The 24,100-nt window shown below is 50.7% G+C and overlaps 1 protein-coding gene across 1 annotated transcript in view; it reads left to right on the top strand.

The window, feature by feature from the left end:
• LOC135248550 (protein TANC2-like) overlaps positions 1-24,100 on the top strand; it is a 124,576-nt gene that overhangs the window by 65,173 nt on the left and 35,303 nt on the right. The window contains exons 5-7 of the mRNA XM_064323328.1: positions 6,480-6,628; positions 16,182-16,371; positions 18,816-19,064. Of these exons, the coding sequence (XP_064179398.1) occupies positions 6,480-6,628; positions 16,182-16,371; positions 18,816-19,064 (588 nt within the window). The remainder of the gene's footprint in view (positions 1-6,479; positions 6,629-16,181; positions 16,372-18,815; positions 19,065-24,100) is intronic.

Below are 24,100 nucleotides of genomic sequence, written 5' to 3'. Positions count from 1 at the left end.
CCATTTTCACATTCTGAGCGCGGGGGAACGCGAGCATCGTTTCTCAGCGAAGTTGGCAATGGCGGAATTCGCTTCCGGCCGCGTGTTCGTTGTTCGTAGGAGCCACACCTGACAGAGTATGCGTCGGCACGCGGGTTATAAATGGAAACTGGCGCCGCGAGGTTTCTGTCGGTTAAACGCTATTACGGTGTCCAAGGAGAAGCAGCGCTGAGGGCCAGTGGATGGGCAGCACGTCGCTAACACAGCACTCCACTAACGCAGCACGTGGCTAATGCAGCACGCCGCTAACAAAGTGCGTCGCTATCGCAGCGCGTGGCTAACGCAGAGCGTCACTAACACAGCGCTCCACTAACACAGCGCGTCGCTAACGCAGTGCTCAGGGCTGAGCGGAGCAGAGTCTCTCATGTCTATACATAGGCAGAGCGGAGCTGTGAGAGGGGAGCGTGGGCGCTGCTCTGGCTATGTATAGCGCGTTCCAGCCGCTCCGCTGCTCCCACACTTTCACCTGACTGGCTCCGCTCACAGCGTTCCCCCACCTGGACGCCCACGCCACGCGCTGAGGAAACACTCAGGCACACACACACACACACACGCTGCAGACTTCTGTGTCAGCGCATAAAACACACACACGCACACGCACACACCTCTCTGTACCTTACATTAGCATTTCGCACACATGCATTGCTATATCAGCACATAAGGCACACACACACCTCTCTATATTTTGCATTAGCATAAAGCACACACAGTTCTCTATATCAGCACTTCAAACACCCACGCTACACACCTCAGGATCAGCATATCAGACACTCACACACCTTTATATCGGCACATCAGACACACGTACACACACTCACACACACGGGCAGACACGCACACACACACACACACGGGCAGACACACACACGAGCACACACACACACACACACACACACACACTCACACACACACACACACACACACACACACTCACACACACACACACACACACACACACACACACTCACACACACACTCTCACACACACACACACACACACACATACACAGTCCCACACACACACACACACACACACACACACACACACACACACACACACACACACACACACACACACACACACTCTCACACACACACACACACACACACACACAGTCCCACACACACACACACACACACACACACACACACACACACACACTCACACACACACACACAGTTACGCTCCTCCCTTCCCTGCTGAAAGGCCGCACACACAGTTCTCTATATCTGCACTTCAAACACCCACGCTACACACCTCAAGATCAGCATATCAGACACTCACACACCTTTATATCGGCACATCAGACACACGTACACACACTCACACACACACGGGCAGACACACACATTCACACACACGGGCAGACACACACACGAGCAGACACACACACACACACACACACGCAGGCAGGCACACACACACACACACACACACACACACAGTTACGCTCCTCCCTTCCCTGCTGAAAGGCCGCACACACGGTTGGCAGCTGAGACGCGCCCGGTCCACTCGCTCCCTGACGCGGACTGCGCGCCATCCCACCAGGAGCAGGCGACTAACACACACGTTAATGCTCGCGCCGTGTTAGCTTGTCACGCGACCGTTACCCGCTTCGTTACGTCGCCGCCGATTTGCTGCGAGCGAAAAGGAAACAGTGTTCAACGCCTGCATCCCTGGGTCGGCTCAAGTAAGCAGAACGCCGGAGGAAAGCGGCCATCTGTCAAATCGAGTGACAGCGCCTGACCTGTCGCTTACGCTAGCCCGCGGCTACCAGCTATTAGTCAGTATCAGAATGACAACGAACTGCAGATAGATTGCCTTTCAGGGTCGTTTGTATTGACAGCCGTAGTGACAGTAAATTTACATGGAAAAAAGTCTAATGTCTGTACGTCTAATGTTAGCGCTGTTTCATTATCGGTGTGCTATGTCCTCTGCGTAACATTCCACTGACGGCGAGGTATATGCACGCAGGGACGATGGCTGTAACAGAAATACCGCCATTACCACAAGTGTGCTGGGACATTATCACTGGGGTGTGTCGTGTCAGTTCGGTGTACAGACTCAACACCTCACCCAGATCGCTCTGCAACCATGGGACGACTGTCTGGCCCCCAACTACCCCCCCCCCCCAGGCACAACGCCTGTCTGTACTGCCCCCTAATGGTCAAACAAAGTTCCGAAGGTGTTGCTCCGCTCTTTGAGCTACCGGGCCCACATCGGACTGCGTCTCGGGTTTACCTCCCGTCCTCACCGCCTGACACTCCCCTTCCGTGTCACCAGGTTACGCTATTGTCTTTTCCTGTGGTCTTCTTCTTTGGTTTCTTCTTTGAGCGGCTACGGGGGGGGTGATCTGCGTGTATTCAGGATTCGTGTTTCGGGTCGTGCCTTTCGCACGGTGCTTTAATGGGCACACACGCGCTCGCTTGTCTGGGAATGCTGTTAGCCAGGTCTGGCTCTCTGGCTGATATAAATCGGGTGAGGTGCGTGCTCACGCCTCCCCTCCGTCGTAAGTCACCTTTGATTTACAGTAGAAGAGCGTCGGCTAAACGAACGTAACGCGAGGTGATGCGATGTGATGGATGTCGGTTCTCAGGGTGCCCGTGCAGACGCTTTCACGTGCACACGCCTGACAAATTGCATTAGCGTTTGGATTAAAATGTGCCATGTTCCCCTGTCTCCTGGGGGGGGGGGGCAGACGCAGCAGGGATTTATAATGAGTCGCCCCATCGGACCTGTCTGATACTCAGGGTGGGGCAGCAAGAGAGATTCTTTCTTTTCCTCCATGGTCCTCTGGTCTACTGCCACCCCCTTCAGTAAAGCTGGTTTAACTGATGTCACAGGAAGTTGTCACAGGTTCTGTGCTGTTACAGGCTGAGGTTCTGTGCTGTTACAGGCTGAGGTTCTGTGCTGTAGTACGGGCGGGATGGGGACTAGGTCTGTGCTGTTACAGGATGAGTCTGTGCTGTTACAGAAGGCTCTGTGCTGTTGCTGAGGTTCTGTGCTGTTACAGTACAGTGAGCTCTGTGCTGTTACAGGTGAGGTTCTGTGCTGTTGCTGGTACAGGTTCTGTGCTGTTGCTGGATGAGGTTCTGTGCTGTTACAGGATGAGGTTCTGTGCTGTTACAGGATGAGCTTCTGTGCTGTTGCTGGATGAGGTTCTGTGCTGTTACAGTACAGGGCTCTGTGCTGTTACTGGATGAGGTTCTGTGCTGTTACAGTACAGGGCTCTGTGCTGTTACAGGATGAGGTTCTGTGCTGTTACAGGATGAGGTTCTGTGCTGTTACAGGATGAGGTTCTGTGCTGTTACAGGATGAGGTTCTGTGCTGTTCGAGGCTCTGTGCTGTTACTGGATGAGGTTCTGTGCTGTTACAGGATGAGGTTCTGTGCTGTTACAGGCTGAGGTTCTGTGCTGTTACTGGATGAGCTTCTGTGCTGTTACAGGATGAGGTTCTGTGCTGTTGCAGTACAGGGCTCTGTGCTGTTACTAGATGAGGTTCTGTGCTGTTGCAGTACAGGGCTCTGTGCTGTTACTAGATGAGGTTCTGTGCTGTTGCAGTACAGGGCTCTGTGCTGTTACTAGATGAGGTTCTGTGCTTGCAGTACAGGGCTCTGTGCTGTTGCAGTAGGTCTGTGCTGTTACAGATGAGTCTGTGCTGTTACAGTACAGGGCTCTGTGCTGTTACAGGATGAGGTTCTGTGCTGTTGCAGGACAGGGCTCTGTGCTGTTACAGTACAGGGCTCTGTGCTGTTACTGGATGAGGTTCTGTGCTGTTACAGTACAGGGCTCTGTGCTGTTACAGAATGAGGTTCTGTGCTGTTACAGTACAGGGCTCTGTGCTGTTACAGTACAGGGCTCTGTGCTGTTACAGATGAGCCCTGTGCGTAGCTGAGTCTTTTGCTTTCAGATAGATCTTGCTGTTCAGTGCTTAGGATTGCTTCATGAGCGGCTGGATCCCCTACAAAAAACCACGCTACTTTAAAGGAATACAGCGCAGGATTTTTACCTCGAAAATATTACAAAATAACCATGCTAAAGCATATCTATGATGCACTGCCAATCTATATATTTACATACTTTCTCCAAATTTGTGCACCTTTTCCTGTATTTGTTATTATAAAAATGCATTTGGGACATTTCTGGGCATAGCGATCTTTTCTGTGTGGGGAGGGGTGGGTGTGGCTACGGAGGCTATGGTTTGGTATCAGGTCTCAGCGCAGTATTTGTTGCTAGCTTGCTTGCTGCTGCAATGATCCACATACAGCAAAGCAAAAGGACAAGCCGTCAGGGCTCAAGCACTACAGTTAAGCTTGGAATTGCTTTTCCTCGGTTGCTTCAGCTGAAGTTCGCCAAGGGCGTGAAAAACAGCGTGGGGTTGGCTTGTTTTCTGATGGACCTTTAAGTAATGTTACCTCTAGCTATCCAGCTAGTGTTGTAAAATGTTCAGTTTTTGACCAGAATGTTTTGACCAGTTTTCAGATCATTTGTACATGTCAGGTTTGTGGTCCCGGGTAATTGAAGGGAGAAATTTACTGTTAGTTTGTAATGAACTTGCCTGTCAGTGACTCGGTCGGGTGGCGTACTCGGAGTGAGTGGGCAGGGCTGAAGACAGAGGTGGAGACTTCTTTGATTGCAAATAGCAAGGCTAACAAACCCTGCACGGTATGCCTTTAAATCCAGGGGCACCCAAATGCAGCCGCGTACATTGGACGGGTTCGTTGAAGAGTTAACCGGGAGTCGGGGAGTATATTTGAGCGCACGTGCGTGCGCACGTGTGCTGTGTGTGTGCGTGCGCGTGTGTGCGTGCGTGCGTCTGCTGTGTGTGTGTGTGTGTGTGCGCGTGCGCCCACGTGTGTGTGTGTGTGTGCTGTCTCGGAGCGGCCTGAGCGGGAGAACATGACTGACGGATTGAGAGCAGCAGGCTCGCGGCGCTCAGAGAAGATGAATCATCGGCTTTCCGAGCGCCGCGCGCCGCGAGGTCAGCTCGGTTAGCGTAACCGCGCGTGGAGTCGTGTCTTAATGATGCTCCTGTCATCTGTCTGACTGATGTCGTGTGTGTGTTACGGGCACCCAGCCCGCGGGGCATTAACCCTGGAGCCAAAAACACAACCGGGGGGTGGGGGGGGGGGGATAGCTTCTAGGAGCTGGATTCACTCTCACCGCTCTCTGCAAACCGCATCTCTTCCCTTTGATGCCCGCAGTGTGTGGTCTATAACGCTCAAAAACTGCTGCACGTTTGCAGGTTCACCAACATCTGCCAGTTTATGTGGTGAGTTGTAGTGGACTGAGGGTGCAGTTGGGAGAAGTTGTTGACCTTCGTGGCTCTGTGTTGCATGTTCACTGATGCCGCACTGTCGGGTGCTGTCGTCTGTCTCTGTCTCCAGACTGCAGTCATTCACAGAGAGACGGGCTGCTGAAAAGCGCTTTAACTCAGCTCAAATGGTGATTGGCTGACTGCGGAGTCAGGGGAGCGGCACTCATATCCTGGATTTTCCTTTATTGCATCATACAGGGCACCGCAGGAGCGTTCTTACCCCTCTCAATGACTGTGCACGACTCAAATGTCAGAAGGGGTGAGAGGGTGTATACGCTCCCTGAGATACACGCACACACACACACCCAGAGACTGACACACAGACGCACACACCCACAGACAGACAGAGACACACACACACGGATGCACACGCCTACAGACACACAGACCCACAGATACGCAGGTGCATGCACCCACAGACACACACACACATACACACACCCGCAGACAGACACACACACACACACACGCACATGCCCTCCTCCCAGGCTGGCAGGTGTGTTTGGGTGCACTGGCTTGCACGACCCAGCTTCAGCAGGGTGAGCATTGCGTGCTTTAACATGGGCAGGCAGATCTCTGTAAGGGTTCCGCTGGTCTCTCCTCGGTCTCTCTCTCTCCGCTTTGGTTCTCTCTTTCGTAATGGAGGGACGGCGGTGAGAGAGTTCAGCGGCGGGATGCTGCTGAGCACGGCGGATGGTTACAGCTGACGTACTGAATAAGAAGTGTACCTGAGCACCGGCGTGAGCCTGAAGGATGGCTTCAGGCAGAACCACCACACCCTTCTGACGCTTCACTTGTAACTAATGAGGCTGCAGCTGTGGCTTTATCATATTTTACGCTTACAGGCAGCAGGTGACAAGTGTTGTATGCGCTTTTGTTCCTCTCTCCCTGGTTCTTCATTGTGTGTGTGTGTGTGTGTGTGTGTGTGTGCACGTGTGTGTGTGTGTGTGTGTATGTGTGAGAGAGATGAAAGGGATGTATAACTGCTGTATTTCCCCCATATCCCTGTGGCAGAATTCCGATCACAGTTAAACAAAGACGCTTTGTTAGGACCTCGCATCCCAGCCAGACCGAGCGGGTTGGGCAGGACTGTGACCGATCGCCTCGCCTCTCTGTCCTCCAGGGGAGTCGAACCAGGAGCTGGGCCCCCCTCCGTCAGTGGACGAGGCGGCCAACACCCTGATGACGCGGCTGGGCTTCCTGCTGGGCGAGAAAGTGAGCGAGGGGCCGGCCGGAGCGCCCTACAGCATGGAGGAGCAGGATGACAGCCAGGTACCGCACGCCGCCGCTCGCCACATGCGCTTTGGACCACGCCCCCTCTCACTGTACGCACCCTAGACCACACCCCCTCTCGCCACACGCACGCTAGACCACACCTACAATTTACCACACGCACACTAGACCACGCCCCCTCTCACTATACGCATGCTAGACCACACCCTCACTCACCACACACATGCTAGACTATACCTACAACTTACCGTACGCACGCTAGACCACACCCCCTCTCGCCACACGCACGCTAGACCACACCTACAATTTACCACACGCACACTAGACCACGCCCCCTCTCACTATACGCATGCTAGACCACACCCCCACTCACCACACACATGCTAGACTACACCTACAGCTTACCGTACGCACGCTAGACCACACCCCCTCTCGCCACACGCACGCTAGACCACACCTACAATTTACCACACGCACACTAGACCACGCCCCTCTCACTATACGCACGCTAGACCACGCCCCCACGCTCCACATGCACTTTAGACCACGCCCCCACTCACCACACGCATGCCAGACCACACCCCCACTCACCACACACATGCTAGACCACACCCCCACTCACTACACGCATGCCAGACCACACCCCACTCACCACAGGCACGCGGACCACACCCCCACTCACCACAGGCACGCTAGACCACACCCCCACTCACCACAGGCACGCCAGACCACACCCCACTCACCACACACATGCTAGACCACACCCCCACTCACCACACGCATGCCAGACCACACCCCCACTCACCACACACATGCCAGACCACACCCCCACTCACCACACGCATGCCAGACCACACCCCCACTCACCACACGCCTGCTAGCCCACGCCCCCACTCACCACACACATGCTAGACCACACCCCACTCACCACAGGCACGCTAGCCCACGCCCCCACTCACCACAGGCACGCTAGCCCACGCCCCACTCACCACAGGCACGCTAGACCACACCCCCACTCACTATACACACATTAGACCACACCCCCACTCACCACACACATGCCAGACCACACCCCCACTCACCACACACATGCTAGACCACTCCCCCACTCACCACAGGCACACTAGCCCACGCCCCCTAACAGGTGGTTCAGTCGAGAGAAGGTTTGCCCGAGAGCCTAAACCGCTCTGTAGGGGAGAAGGTTCCAGCGCTTTCCGTGCCTTCAGCCCGTTATGACCGGGGGGGGGCGTTCGCTCGTGCAGCTCACCTGCTTCCGTCCGGCTCGGGGTGGGTTTAATACGGCTGCGTTTCCCCCGGTTACCGACACACGGGCTCCTCTCAACCGCTCGTCAGCCGCCCACAGGCACAGCCATCCGTGAGAAACGCAGCCTCCCTTCCACTCGGTGTGTTAACAGCTCTCCCGCAGCACTGAGGCCTGTGGAAGATGGCAGCCAGCGCTGTAGACGAGTCCATCGGTGCACGCGCTTCAGCTGCAGTGTGCATGACTCAGCGTCTGAGCTTCCTGCGAAGGGTGCGGGTGACACAGCAGTAATTCATTTCAAAGTTTTACAAAAAGTTTTATCTTTTTTTTTTTTTCCTATCAAGAGAAATTTCGACTTCTCGTTTCAAACCGACGGTTTGAAACGAGACGCCGCGCGGTACGCCTCGCGCATTTTAAATATCAGATTCTAAATTGAACCCGGCTCAGAGACCGTCTACGCGAGCTCGGGAAATTTCCCCGCGAATTGTCTTTCCGAAACGAAATGGTTTCCGGAATCTCGGGAGGTGTGAAACGCGGGCTTCCGTTGGCCGCGTGACGCATGGACCTCGCCTCAATTTCAGACAAACAGCGTCGTTTAAACGATTCTCAGCAGCCGAGGTTATCGTCGGTGTACTCCCGTGTAGGAAATGTCTCTGTTTAAACCCGAATTGTCTGAAACAGTCAGTGTTTGTAGCTTTTGGTAAATGGACTGCGTTTATATAGCGCTTTTATCCAAAGCGCTTTACAATTGATGCCTCTCATTCGCCAGAGCAGTTAGGGGTTAGGTGTCTTGCTCAAGGACACTTCGACATGCCCAGAGCGGGGTTTGAACCGGCAACCCTCCGACTGCCAGACAATCGGTCTTACCTCCTGAGCCATGTCGCCCCTTTTCAAGACCGTTGGCTCGTTTAAGTTAACGTTCAGCCGCTTCATACCTCGACGTGTTCTCGGAGCAGCGGGTGGCATCTCCTGCATTTAAAGAATACGGCTCAGAGTGATTCATAGACGCATTTCTGGAGCTAACGAAAGGAAAAAGGTAGGAGTCTGTGAATAAGGAAAAAAAATGTTTTGGAGCAGTACACTGACGGAGAGTTAATTAAAAGCTGTTGCTTTTGGCCAGGTGTGTATTTTTATCGCGGACCTTGCGTGGGACGTTCTGACGTCCCCCCGCGGCGAAGGAGGTACGCCGTCCCTCACGAGTTTAAAGCGGCGCGGCCTGCGGCGCCGTGGGCCAATAGGAAAGAAGCGACATCACGCCAGGGCAGTGTGGGACGTTGTGACTTAAGACGTTAATTAAGCGTGCGCCCGTCACATTAGTGACAGTCAAAGGGTCGTGTTTCTTTTCTGCGCCCGCTTGAGAAGGAGCCGGTGTTAATGCGTTTCCGTTTCGTAGCTGGACGGAGTGTAGCACAGCGGGTAAGGAACTGGGCTTGTAACCGAAAGGTCGCAGGTTCGATTCTCGGGTAGGACACTGCCGTTGTATCCTTGAGCAAGGTGCTTAACCTGAATTGCTTCAGTATATATCCAGCTGTATAAATGGATACAATGTAAAAATGCTATGTAAAAGTTGTGTAAGTCGCTCTGGATAAGAGCGTCTGCTAAACGCCTGTAATGTAATGTAATGTCACGATCGCTGTGCCAGTCCCAAATTAACGGAGGAACTGCTATGAAAGCAAGCTAAAGCTCATTTTCAATGGGAACTTCAATCAAGCTGCTGGATTAATTTGTCAAAATATGCAATTACTGCGCCTTATATTCCATATTGGAAGCATTGATATGGCAGATGTTGTAATCCATTGTCATCTATACGTATTATCTATGATTCAACTTCCTGGCTAAGCACACCCATTAGATAGATTAGTATATAAATATCTAATTTATGCTGCCCTGAAGTGGGTAACATCATTACAGCAGAATAGAATGCTTTGTTGTGTGGAATAGCTGTGTGGAAACACAGGCCCTCTTAGGTGGAACTTTCCGACGCTCCTCCAGGCTAGCGTTTGAGCTAACCGCTCACTCTGCGTTTACTGCAAACTCTCTCGGAGGCAGGCTGTGTCGCAACCACAAAACCGGCGGTAGCTGTGCGAAGCATCAATTTCGTGCTCCTGATTAAATTTAACGGCGGATTTCTTTCCCCAGGTGTGATGATGCATCCATTTTAAATACGTTCATACTGTAATTACTCCTTTCTTTAGAACTTCCCAACTCCTTCGCTGCGTTTCAGTCAATTCTTACGTGCTTCGTCTTCATTTTGACTACGCCTTTCCTTCTCCTTTACTTCTTTTGGGAATCAGGATTGTGTGATGCCTGAGGCTTTGGGCATTGCTGGCTTTTTGTCAGGCAGTTTTGTCATTAATTGTGACCAGCCCCATTAATCAGTTTCTGTTGACTGCCTGATTGGCTGCTTAAAATAAATAGTTTATTAAATCGGGCGTACTTTAAACAATTACTGAGGAGTCGGGTGAGCCGTAAAAATTCTGGCCACAATTATGCTGTGATGGTCCATTTTTAAAGAATCCGCTCCGCAGTCTGAAATCTAAGAAGTGTTCACATGTCTTTACTAAAAGTTACTCTTTAGGCATCAGGACACCGAACTGATTCCCCCCCACAAGCCAGGATTGTCTGTTCTTGTTGACTATTTATCCGTCTTGACCATAGGGACATGAGAGGGAGCACGTGATCTCTGGTACCCTTCCTAAATTCGCTCTCAAGTCTGTAGGAAAATAATGCTAATTTACAGAAAGCAATAGTGGCATTAGAGGTCTGTTCAGAGTTTACCTGGACATTAGGCCTTCTCAACAATATAATGTAAAGATGTGATAGCTGTAACCATGTGTTTTTATTTAGATCATCTCTGAATCCTGCAAATTGCCATTGTTTCATTTTTTTTAGTAGTTCATGCTTGTTTCCCTTCAGGTTTGCCTGATGAATACTGAATACATTGCCTGTGCCATTTTTCAGCTGAACACTTTACCTACTGTTGAAATGAATACTCGATCTGGTTGGTTGATTAAAAGAACACTCCAGTGAGTATTGTGTTTTTTGGCTGAAGTGTAATAGCAGTAGGTAGAATGAAAACTGTTGAGCACATGCACATATTGCTTATAATCGCGTTTAAAGAAAACTTTTGGTTTAACTGCAAATAAAAATGTCATTGCAGTTAGCCACCGTAGCTTATAAGCGTGTATCTTTTGAAAAAAAGATCATTTAAGAGGTCATGTCATTCTGGATATGGCTGTGCCTGCATGTACGACCTCCAATCACCAGTGTTTCAAGCAGTGCCGTTTCTTCTTATGCTTTGTACTTTGTTAAGAAGAACTGCAGTTGGGTATTTCTCGTCCGTAGACTCCCATTCCTATTAGAACCGAGGCCTTTTTGATGGAGTAATGAAATCCGCAAAATGACACTGCGAAGGCGAGTCGTTGGGTAAAAATGCCTTTATGGAAGTAAGAAAATGAGTAAATAAACTCAAAATAAATTTGATTCACTTTTCTCAACAAAAAAAAAAAAAAACTTGCCAGATGATTCATGATTGATTCATTTGTATTTTTTAAAGAAATATGGTGGCAATGTACTGCTCTCTTGATTTCCTTGGGTGGACATGCCATGCGGCTATTATCAGGCCTCTGAGAATGGCCGCATGGTTTAAGGTTTTTTTTCTGCTTGAAAAACTCCTGAAACCTGTGTTAATGTGACCCCTGTAGCAGAAAACGTAATGACTGCAAGCGAAGTAGACATGCCTTTCATCAACAGCACGGTCCACTACCATAAAATTAAGCTTCACGCTCGACTTTATGTGATTTCACCTTGCCATACCATAGAGTTTACTTAAATGATGCCACTGGGACTCCCAGTCTAATGAACTTGTAACAATGACTTTCTAAATAGCACAGTACAAATAAAATTTAATCCGCACTTTCTTCTAATGGTGCATAATGATCACTTGTCTGTGGGTAGGCTGCTATATGCACTTTGCATATGTAATGCACTTTTTCAGCGCTGCAAGAATCTGACATACTCTACATGGCCCAAAGTATGCGGATCCCTGACATCCAACATCTCATCCAAAATTATGGGCATTAATATGGAGTTGGTCCACTCTTTGCTGCTATAATAACGTCCACTTTTCTGGGAAGGCTTTATACTAGATGTTGGAGAATTGCTGCTGGGATTTGATTCCATTCAGCCAGAAAAGCATTAGTGATATTGGGCACTGATTGGGTGATTAGGCCTGGCTTGCAGTTGGCTTTCCAATTGATCCCAAATGTGTTGGATGGGGTTGAGGTCAGGGCTCTGTACAGGCCAGTCAAGTTCTTCCACACCGTTCTCAACAAAACCATATTTATATGAACCTTGTGCCTGTGTGCCTGGGAGCATTGTCATGCTGAAACAGGAAAGAGCCTTGGGGAAGCACAGAATCATCTAGAATGTTGCTGTATGCTGTAGCATTAGCATTTACCTTCACTGGAAATAAGGGGCCGAGCCCAACCCATGAAAAGCAACCCCAGACCAAAGGGTGTCCAGATACATATGGTGTATATCTAGCTTGAATCGTTTCCCCTCTCTCTGAATTTAACATTAGCCTTACCCAAGTTTTTACTGTTTTTGATAAATTTATATTTTTATATCTTGGTATTGGTAACTGATTGTGCCTTTACTTAAAAATGAACATAACAGATAATTGTATTAATTTCTGGTCAGCCATTTTAAAATATTTCTTTGAACCAGTTCATGAACCAGTTTTCAAAACACTTTAGTGACCCCCATCTGCACAAGTTTCCCATCTGCACAAGTTTAATATTAGCTCTATTTGACTAGTCTTCCAGTGGTCTGAATACATATTTTTACAGGGGAGTCAACCTTTTTTTCTCTGAGTGCTCACTTCATTTGAAAAACAAAATATGTTAAACCGGCAATCAAATGTATATGGCCTAACATTCATTTCGGATAAATTGTCCCCCAAAGTCTGTCATGAGTAGATTCCAAAGTAGTTTCTTCAGCAGTTTCTTCAGTTGACTCTTAGCACTACTCAGAGAAACTTCCTGAGAGCTGGCCCAGGTGGACCCAGTCGTATCACCGAAACGCAGTAAAAACGGTGCTTCCTGTCGTTGAGAGCCGGTGGCTGCTCGTCGTCACGGCGCGTTATTGACACCGCGCTTCACGCGATGGCGGTGTGCATCAGAAGGGCTTTCGGCAGAGCCCGTCAGGTTGAAAGGCTGAGCGGCTGTGGCCCAAGTTAGAGCGCGCTCCTCTCCCGCCCGCCCGCCCGCCCGCCTGCCTTCAGCGGTGCTCCCCCCTCCCTCTGTCGACTCTGAAAGGGGCCTCCACTTATCTTTATTATTCCACCTGTCAGCGTTCGCTGATGAAAGGCAGGAAGGATTCTCTCCGCGGCTTTTTCGTCCCGTTAAAGCAGGAGGCGGGGGTCAAAGGTGAGAGACGGGGCGTCGCCCCGGCCAATGCCTGGAAAATCGCCCCAATTCTGCCCCCCCCATAACCGCGCGCGTGTTCCGCGTTAGCCCGCCAGGAAGCCTCCCGTATGAGCATTAGCATTTTTTTCCCGCTGTACCCGTAATCGGGAACATTGTCAGCGGAGCCCACGGCCGGAGAGTTAAGATTTAGGGAGATAACCAAGGAGCACAATCCATACTTAACCCAATCAAGATGCCCGCTCAGTTTTTAGCAGCTTCTGAAGAAACAGCGAAGGACTCGTGCAGAAGAACATGTAGCTTAGCCGCCTCCAAGTGCAGCTCGAGCCAAACCTCTGCCGCCCGCTCTGCCAGGAGCAGTGTGCCACGGCCTGTGATTTCCCCACCGCTGTGACCCGTGTGCGGAGTGCAGTGCGGGGGGGGCTGTGATTTCCCCACCGCTGTGACCCGTGTGCGGAGTGCAGTGCGGGGGGGGCTGTGATTTCCCCACCGCTGTGACCCGTGTGCAGAGTGCAGTGCGGGGGGGGCTGTGATTTCCCCACCGCTGTGACCCGTGTGCAGAGTGCAGTGCGGGGGGGCCTGTGACTTCCCCACCGCTGTGACCCGTGTGCAGAGTGCAGTGCGGGGGGGCCTGTGCGGGGGGGGGTTAGCGGGGTGATGGGGAGGGGGGACAAGGAGGAGAGCGCCTCGCAAACACGGCGGCCGACCCCCAGAACAGGACGGCCCAGCCCGGGATCAGACAGCAGAAGAGAGAAGCCTCAGCCCGCTGGGCTCCTCGGTTCCCACTGATCTATATCGAGCGCGCGGCAGGAGGAGTGGCCGCTCCCTCCCTCCCTCCCTCCGCAGGGCCCTGTTTCTGCTCCCGGGCTCAGCGAGGCTTCAGTTGTGGTCGGGGGCCCCTGCGGTCATGATTACAGATGAGCGGTTAGACCGCGGCTAAAATAGAGCTCCTCAGCCCATGAGGTTCCGAGCACGATGTCCTCCGGTCTAAATGCAGCCGAAGCGGTCCGTTTGCACCAAGAATGCTTATGCAAATACTGTAAACAATCGCACGCAAAGTACGGTCAATTACAATAAAACCCGTTTTTACGTTTTTATTTCTGGACCGACTGAAGTAAAGAGTTGGTTTTGGCCAGAGTTCCACGCCATTTCTCTGGCTGTTCTCATCAAAAACTTCCAGTCCAGAGAAACTATGCTCTTAACCACTATGCAGCAACAGCAACAATGCAGCGCATTTTCCCTTCGCTGAGATCTAGACACGCCAGTATATGAAATGTGTTAAAGGTGAGCTTCTGGAAGCGGCGGGGTGGTGGGAGTGGAAGATTGAATGAATGAAATGAATCATGGCATTTACGTAGCACTTTTCCCAAGTGCTCAAAGTGCTTTTACAGTGCTGAGTGGGAAGTCACCTCACCCACCTGGGTGATGCATGGCAGCCATTTTGCACCGAAACGCTCACCACACATGAGCTAAGGTGGACAGGGAGAAAACTTTTTTATCCAGTTAAATCAGAGGATGATTAGGTGGCAAGTTTGCGAGAGGCAGGGTGGGAATTTGGCCAGGACACCGGGGAACCCGCTACTTATTGCGACAAGTGTCATGGGATCTTTAATGACCACAGTGAGTCAGGAGCTCGGTTTAACATCTCATACGAAAGACGGCATCTCCTACAGCACAGTGTCCCCCTCACTGCACTGGGGCATTGGGGTTTATTCGACCAGAGGGAAGACTGCCCCCTGCTGGCCCACCAGCTCCACTTCCAGCGGCAACTTAGTTTTCCCCGGAGGTCTCCCATCCGAGTACTAACCAAGCCCGCAGTTAGCTTAGCTTCAGCCATTCGGCAGGAGCAGGGTGCATGGTGGGTATGGCTGCTGGCCTCCCAGAGCCCACTGTCCCTGAGAGGAGCCGCCAGGAGGTCACAGCAGGGTGCCGCGGCAACGCTGCAGCTCCCTCCGGCAGGTGGGAGGAGCGTAGGGGCGGGGCCACGCACGGCGGGCTCCGCCTGTCCTGCGGAGATGAAAGAGTAGCGCAGAGGCGCGCACCGCGCCTCGCCGCTGAGCTTCAAACGCATTTCCCCAGCCCTCGCCGCTGCAGCTCGGGGTCGTTCTGGAGTCAATCCGCTTTGCATATACGCCCTGTATGCGGTGCTGTCTGCAGAGCGACGTGCCAGACCTTTTACCATCACTTTCTGCCACGTGTTCCCTGCCGCACGTACTCGCATACGCACACACCCGACATACACATACAGGTGCCAACACGCTTACTCACAGGGCTCGTGTTAATCCACATGTGTACGCACACACACACACACACACACACACACACGCTCACCTCCCCCCACACACACACGCGCTCACACAAACTCTGGTTAACCGATTGAGTGTATTGCGTGGAGCAGGCCCCTCCTCCCGTTCTGCGGTGCATGCTCGCAGCCCCGCCCGCAGCCTGAGGTTGGGATGCGGGGCACGTGGGGGAACCGCGTGGGCGGACGAGCCCTGGGGAGAAGAGCCGTCTGTCTCAAGTGTTCTAGTCTCGTTATGAGCCTTACAATCTCTTTTTTCTCACGCAGGAAGTGTTTGCTCGTTTTAAGTGACTCTTTCCTTAAAATTCTTACTGCACTGGTAAACCTTGAAATGAGTCAGCCTCGCTGCACATTGCCCGTATTTTCGTCTTATTTAGCAAAAAAAAAAAGTAATCAAAATAAGATTTAAGTCTAAACATAAGACTGAAATGGCTGTTGAGGTTGAGACTTATTTTTTGGTTCCTGGTTACCGGTTGCTGCTGAGCTGATGTCACCGATCCCCGATGTTGGAGCGGCGCCGTGGCCGGCGCTCTCGCCGCCGCGCGTCGGTGACCCTGAGCCTTCGCCCCGTGACGTCGCCGTGCCTCGCGTCTCGTTTTCCAGGGCCTGGCGATGACGCAGCGGATCAGCCCCTCCTCCACCCTGACCAGCAGCACCGCCTCCCCTCCCGCCGGCAGCCCCTGCTCCACCCTGCCGCCGGCCGCCCAGGGGAACGCGGGACACAGGGACTGCGCCTACGGCTCGGTCACCAGCCCCACCTCCACGCTGGAGAGCAGGGACAGCGGCATCATCGGTGAGCCGGCAGGGTGCGGTTTCCACTGCGGAAGCAGACGGGACGCGGCGCAGCGCGCAGAACACAGCCCGGCCACCGGGGGCAGCAGACATATCAGAGACATGATATTCTCTTTAGGTCGAGTAGAAAAAATAAGTAGAAAAAGCCTAACCAGGGACAGGGGTCGCAAATTAGTCCTTGGCTAGAAATCCTATATGCAGCACATTTGTTTCATGTTATTGTAACCTGTTAGAATGTTTTCTGCATTGTCCCTGACAAATAAACTAAAAAATACATTTTAAAAAGTAGAATGGGTGGAGTCCGCTAACCCTTTGAAGAGTAGGTTTTTGGAATATATTTTCAAAATGCTAAGACAGTAGTGATTGTTACATCAGCATTAGAATGTTCAATCAAGAACGTTCTAATCAAATATTTGTGATCATACACCTTAAGGTTGGTATACACTGCGATATATGCTGTGATTTTGCAGTAGCAGACTGCAAATCGTATAAGAAAATTGTATAAGAATTCTTTCCTCATGAGCTGAAATCGGCCATCTTGGATCTCTCAGTGTGACATACTCACAGATTTAGTGAATCTTAGCCTCCGACAGAAGACTGGCAGTGTCAGAAATTTAAGTCCAAAATCTTGCAATGTGACAGCTGCCATGACCACAGACTGTAGACGTTTAGTGAACAGCCAATAGGAGCCCAGCAATGCATGATGTACAACAGGCCATGTAGCAGTCTAACCACAAGACATTCGTTTAACATTCATTCAGTCACTATTTTAAATTTCAGCTTCGATACAAAAATATGAGTTGCAGGTGGATAAAGTGCTTAAAGGATAACACTGGTAAATTTCATTTTTTCAGTATCCTCAACATATCCCATGAAAAGACCAAAATCGATAATGCTTCTGTCCAAATCGCAATGAATTTATCCTATTGACAATTATTTTCTCTGTCTCCTAGTGCCGATATACCGGAAGTCATAGAACTCCATTGTTGTCTAAGAAAGTATTAACAGAAGACAAAGAGACGTACTGTTGCTTCGGGCTGCATAATTCCCCATTACGACGAACTTTAGCAACTTTTTAAAGCGACAACAATTACTTTTGTCGGTATGTGGAAGGTAGCACGGCGGTACTCAAATACTGAAAATAGTTCCCAACGAAATGAACAATTGGCTCCATTTTTATGGTAATTTGGCCGTATTTTTCATGATAATAGCTTGCATTTTCCGATAATGAAAATATGTTTTTCTGAGCTGCGTTTAATGAATGGCTTCTTCCTGGTCGAACGCTAAATTGGGGTTTGAAAATGTCAAAAAGCACTGAGAGCTGGATGGAAACATTTGCGGTTTTGGCGTTTTCATAGGATAGGTTGACGATACGGAATTAAATTCCTGGTGCTATCATTTAACCCACCTTTAAAATGGAATCGCTTTGGCTACTGCTCTCAAACCCAAATAAATAGCCTAAAATTTTGAGACACTCATCAGTAACAGCGTAATATCCTTTAAGGAAACGGAATAAAGAAAACATGCCTAGAATCACCTCTGAACAAGGACAACTTCCCCATCTTGAATGAACAAACAAGTGAATAAATCAACTAGCTGTGTGTGTATGTTGCCAGATGCCAGAATGAATTCCCCATAAAAACTCCTCAAAATCTCCCATTGTCTCCCATACATATTTCTCAGAATTTGTCCCCAATGCCTCCTTTTAAAATCCACAGCCTGTCATTGACTCCCATGCATTTTCCCCCTCTGATTCAATAAAGTAATTCCCCTACTATCTGGGTAAAATCTTGTGTGGGATAATACATGGTCTTATCTACCTGACACAGTGTGTATAGCCAGATTTACTGTGTTGTCAGAATTGGTTGGAAAAAATAACATTACCTTGAGTTCCATTAGTTTGGTAGTCCTTTATGTTTTCTTTCACCTGGCTCCAAATTATTATTATTATTTATTTTTTTGTCTTTTCCGGGCGAAAATTTGCAGTGATTACTCAAACCGTTTTTTTAACGTTGCTGCACCATCTTCAAATTCTGCACATAGACGTGAGATGGCTTAGGCTGCTGTTACCGTAGGATGGAACCTTATTGTAGGATTCTTTGGATCTTATCGCACGCTCTGAGGACAATGAAAGACATGATATAAAAGATAGCCGAATCCGTACAGTGTATACCCAGCCTTAAACGGTTAAACGGTGTGAACCTTTTTTGTGTAAATGGAAGAATGCTTTTTCCGTGTATAAGCAGAAGGGACAAACGGAATCAATCTTCCCCGCACCTCATCTTGTTCTTGTAAGCTTAACACTTAGCAGCCTCGCTGTATGTTTTCCACATTGAGCTTTTTTTAGCTTGGCGGTTAGCCTTGGCCTGTCACGGTGCGGGTAAAGCTGTCTGAACTGACCGCAGCGAGGCGAACCCTTTCCCTTGTCCCTGTTTTGTGTTGCAGCCACGCTGACGAGCTACTCGGAGAATGTGGAGAGGGGGGGCAAGTACGGGGAGGGGTCGCGGGGGAGCCTGAAGCTCTGGCAGTCCCAAAAGTCCGGGATGGACTCCTGCCTGTACCGAGTGGACGAGAACATGACCGCCTCCACCTACAGCCTCAACAAGATCCCCGAGGGCAACCTGGAGTCCATCTCCTCCCACTCCGTCCAGTCCATCCCACTGTACCTCATGCCCCGCCCCAACTCAGTGGCAGGTGAGTCCCTTCTTACTCTCAAAACCCTTCCAGGCCACTACCCCTCCCCCCCCAGCTTATGCCCCGCCCAAACTCCACAAGATGCGGTCTCTGCACTGCCAAGGCCTCCTCCTCCATCCAGTCTATTTCTCTGGTCCATGTTTCGTACTCTTCATTGCAAAACTGGTTCCTTCCGAAGAGACCTTGTACTCTCTTATGCACCCAAGTCATTATTAAAGGGCTGCATGCCCAGCAAGCAGTTCAACTGAAACTGGAGCTGGTTTGTAGGAAAGACAAAGTTCACACCGAGCACGAGGGTCACAAGTGGACGGGTGTTACAAATGGCCAGCACCCACAATAAAGAGCCCGTTCTGTGCTTTTCAAATCTGAAAACAGTCTGAGCGTTTTGGAGGTCAGTGGACCTGCTCGTCTGAAAACAGTCTTGAGCGTTTTGGAGGTCAGTGGACCTGCTCGTCTGAAAGCAGTCTGAGCGTTTTGGAGGTCAGCGGACCTGCTCGTCTGAAAACAGTCTTGAGCGTTTTGGAGGTCAGTGGACCAGCTCGTCTGAAAACAGTCTGAGCGTTTTGGAGGGTCAGTGGACCTGCTTGTCTGAAAGCAGTCTGAGCGTTTTGGAGGTCAGTGGACCTGCCCGTCTGAAAACAGTCTGAGCGTTTTGGAGGGTCAGTGGACCTGCTCGTCTGAAAACAGTCTGAGCGAAAACAGTCTGAGCGTTTTGGAGGTCAGTGGACCTGCTCGTCTGAAAGCAGTCTGAGCGTTTTGGAGGTCAGTGGACCTGCTTGTCTGAAAACAGTCTGAGCGTTTTGGAGGGTCAGTGGACCTGCTCGTCTGAAAACAGTCTGAGCGTTTTGGAGGGTCAGTGGACCTGCTTGTCTGAAAACAGTCTGAGCGTTTTGGAGGGTCAGTGGACCTGCCCGTCTGAAAACAGTCTGAGCGTTTTGGAGGTCAGTGGACCTGCTCGTCTGAAAACAGTCTGAGCGTTTTGGAGGGTCAGTGGACCTGCTCGTCTGAAAACAGTCTGAGCGTTTTGGAGGGTCAGTGGACCTGCTCGTCTGAAAACAGTCTGAGCGTTTTGGAGGGTCAGTGGACCTGCTCGTCTGAAAACAGTCTGAGCGTTTTGGAGGGTCAGTGGACCTGCTTGTCTGAAAACAGTCTGAGCGTTTTGGAGGGTCAGTGGACCTGCCCGTCTGAAAACAGTCTGAGCGTTTGGAGGTCAGTGGACCTGCTCGTCTGAAAACAGTCTGAGCGTTTTGGAGGGTCAGTGGACCTGCTCGTCTGAAAACAGTCTGAGCGTTTGGAGGGTCAGTGGACCTGCTCGTCTGAAAACAGTCTGAGCGTTTTGGAGGGTCAGTGGACCTGCTCGTCTGAAAACAGTCTGAGCGTTTTGGAGGGTCAGTGGACCTGCTCGTCTGAAAACAGTCTGAGCGTTTTGGAGGGTCAGTGTACCTGCTCGTCTGAAAACAGTCTGAGCGTTTTGGAGGTCAGTGGACCTGCCCGTCTGAAAACAGTCTGAGCATTTTGGAGGGTCAGTGGACCTGCTTGTCTGAAAACAGTCTGAGCGTTTTGGAGGGTCAGTGTACCTGCTCGTCTGAAAACAGTCTGAGCGTTTTGGAGGTCAGTGGACCTGCTCGTCTGAAAACAGTCTGAGCGTTTTGGAGGTCAGTGGACCTGCCCGTCTGAAAACAGTCTGAGCGTTTTGGAGGTCAGTGGACCTGCTTGTCTGAAAGCAGTCTGAGCGTTTTGGAGGTCAGTGGACCTGCTCGTCTGAAAACAGTCTGAGCGTTTTGGAGTGGCGAGCGTTGGCTCCGGGGACAGAGGCAGGGACTTCCTGTCATTGTTGTGAATCCTCGCTTGCAAAGACGGCTTTTGTCTGCTCGTCAGACCGACCGCTGCAGCGATTGATTTCGGCAAGCCTTCTCCTAGCAAGCAGCCATAACGTCTCTCCCCATGTCCAAGAACAAGGTCTGTCGCTTTTAACACGGGGCTAGAACAATTGTCTCGATTACAGGCTTGCAGTTAAAGACCGCTCAGTGCTAACGCAAGTTCAGTCCATCTAAAATAACACGTGAAATTACCACTCCGAAGCAATGCACTCACTTACTTTGCGTTTAAAAAACCAAAAGGTTTCCGAGCACTCCAGGAGCACTGTGAAATACACTCCCAATCGCAGGCGGTCTAATACATGAATGTTTAATGACGGCTTCGGCTGCAGCGATTGTTACGTTGGGTCCGGTGGAGCCTCCCTGCTCTCGCCCCGTCTGAATGAAGCGAGCGCGCCCGTGCTGAAGCCTCCCGCTCGCGCGCCCGGTGCCCTGCGCCCGGTGCCCTGCGCCCGGTTTCGAAACCAGGTGGGCGCAAACAAAATGGCCGTCGCACAAACCCGAGGGCGCTGGAAACCAGGCAGCGTCTCGGTCAGAGCCCTCGGCGTAGCGTCGCTGCTCAGCGCGCGCCGCAGGATGAGAGCGTCTTCCGTTACGCACTATGAAGATTAATTACAGCTGCGCTTCAGCTTTTCTGATAAACTGAGTTAGCGTCGGTTCGCTTCGGGGCCGATTCGGCGCGTGCGAACTCCCGAAACGAAGAGCGGTTCTGGCGGAGTGAAGTCAGTCCTCTGGTTCCCTGGAGCGCACTCGGGCACGTGTTTCCAGTCCAGGCCGAGGCACGGGAACAACATGGCCGTGACTCGTGAATTGACGATAGAAGCCCCTGCTTTGTTTCCCCGGAGAGTGTCGTGCGGGTCCCGTGAAATGTGCGCTCTGACGGACACGGCGTCTGCAGGGGCTCCGCTCCACATCTGCTGCCGGAACATCTGTACATATCCCCCCCCCCCCGCCCGCTAACAAGCTCCTCTGAAGGGCCAGCGGCCAGTCATAAAAATGACTCCAGGAGAGAGAGAGAAGACAGACAGACAGACAGACAGACAGAGAGGGAAGGGGGCAGAGGAGGAGGGAGGAGAGAGAGAGAGAGAGACACGCATTCATTCATGCACACAACACACAGATAGACAGACAGACTGACACACACACATACACGCACACACCTAACATAACTGACATTTTTGTCATAGACTTTTTTTAAATTAATTTTTTATTTATTTTATAACTTAATCTAGCATTTCTTGTATATAGTTGTATCTTGTAACCACTGCTTTGGCAACACAAGTGCCTATATTTGTCATGCCAATAAAGCACTTTGAAATTGAATTGAGAGAGAGAGAGAGAGAGAGAATGATGGGGAGAGGAAAAGTAATGGAGAGATGTTACTGAGGGCTAGGTCCATTCCTGGAAGTGCTGGAGGTGGTGTGTGGGGTGGAAAGGAGAAGGAGGGCCCCCGGGAGTTTGGGCTCCGCTGAGGGAGAAGGGGAGGGGGGAATGAGAGGGAGAGCAGGGTGCGGATCGACCGGGCCCCTGTGCGCCAGAGAACATCAAAGCCCCGGGCTTTAACCGATCCAATCCCCCCGAGTGACAGCGAGCTGCCTTTGAAGTGCAGGGGGTGAAGCTGGCTGGAAGCACGGAGGAGGGGAGAGAGAGGGAGAGAGGGAGCGAGGGAGGGAGAGAGAGAGAAAGACCGAGAGACAGGGTGAGGGGGAGAGAGAGAGAGCGAGGGAGGGAGGAGAAAGAGAGATAGACCGAGAGACAGGGTGAGGGAGAGAGAGAGAGAGCAAGTGAGGGAGGAGAAAGAGAGAGAGACCGAGTAACAGGGTGAGGGAGAGAGAGAGTGCAAGAGACAGCAAGAATGAGAGAGGGAGAGAGAAAGAGGGCGAGAGAGTGAGCCAGCGAGGGAGGGAGAGAGAGATTGCGTAGGAGGAGGAGGCAGGGGGGCTGATTTAACCTACCTAATGAGAGATGCATGGTGAGAGAGAGAAAGAGAGAGGGAAAAAGAAAAACATGAGGGAATTCACAAACATGAGCATTCGTCTTCAGATTTCATAAGACCTTCGATTCCCATTCGTACCTCTGCCTGCATTCGAACCTTAGCGCTCTTTCCAGCAGACAGCGGCTCCCCTGGACCTTCAGGTGTGCTTCACAGATACGGCGCCTTTTCCCATATTCAGTATTCCATGTGCCGTTTAGAAAGGAACAGATGAATCCACTAAATTGGTTCCCTGAAGAGGGATGGTGCTGACAGAGAGCCTGCTTCCCTGCCACCTGGAAACGCTCCCAGTTCCTTCAACAGCTTTCTCAGTGCGGTCTCAGTGAAAATCCAGTTTGTGTTCATCCCTGAGAGATTTCGGAACCGTTGTGAAAACAAACTACACGCGAAAGATGAGGCACATTTGCAGTGTGACAGAGAGGACATATTTTTATGAATCACTCAGAAGGTAATGACAGATAAGAATTTGGAAGGCTAGATGCCTGCAGTTTTGTACAAGGACTCCACTATCCTTCCCTGTCTTAAGGCCAGTTTACAGTTAGGCGATCTATGATATGCATATTGCTACATTGCCACAAACATCCCATTAACGCTCGACTTTGATATTGACCGCTGTCACTCATAGCATGCATAAACGCGTAACCAATAAGAAGGCATCGCCAAAGTGGAGTCATTAATGGCATATTTGTAGTCCGACCCGGTCGGCAGCACACAGACGCGGAAGCATTGTAATTGTGTTTAAACTTTCAACAAATGTGCGGTCTTCCATGTTATTTATTTTAAGGTTAGGCTAATTGATGACTTCACACTTCACTACAGGAGGTAATTACAGGAGATGAGAATGTTCTAGAATAATATTGCCGTGACACCTGAGCCAGCAACGGGGTCAAAGTTCAGTATAATGCAAGTCTCAGCGATGGGCACGATGATTATAGCTATGATGGCAAATCGTCTGTCGCTCTAGTGTAAACTAAACGTCGTTGCGACCAACCGTCAAATGTGATAATCGCCGGTGGCAACCATCATACATCGCCTGACTGTAAACCAGCCTTTACTCAGTCTGTGTAGGACTAGGAAATTTCTGGAATTTCAATTCCACCCCTATGTAAGATTTCTTTTCAATTACATTGGAGCACCTCATTTTGTTATTTCATTCCAAAACACAC

The sequence above is a fragment of the Anguilla rostrata genome, chromosome 2 (assembly GCF_018555375.3).
Source record: "Anguilla rostrata isolate EN2019 chromosome 2, ASM1855537v3, whole genome shotgun sequence".
Classification (NCBI taxonomy): Eukaryota; Metazoa; Chordata; class Actinopteri; order Anguilliformes; family Anguillidae; genus Anguilla; species Anguilla rostrata.
This window is presented reverse-complemented; position numbering and strand designations above follow the sequence as displayed.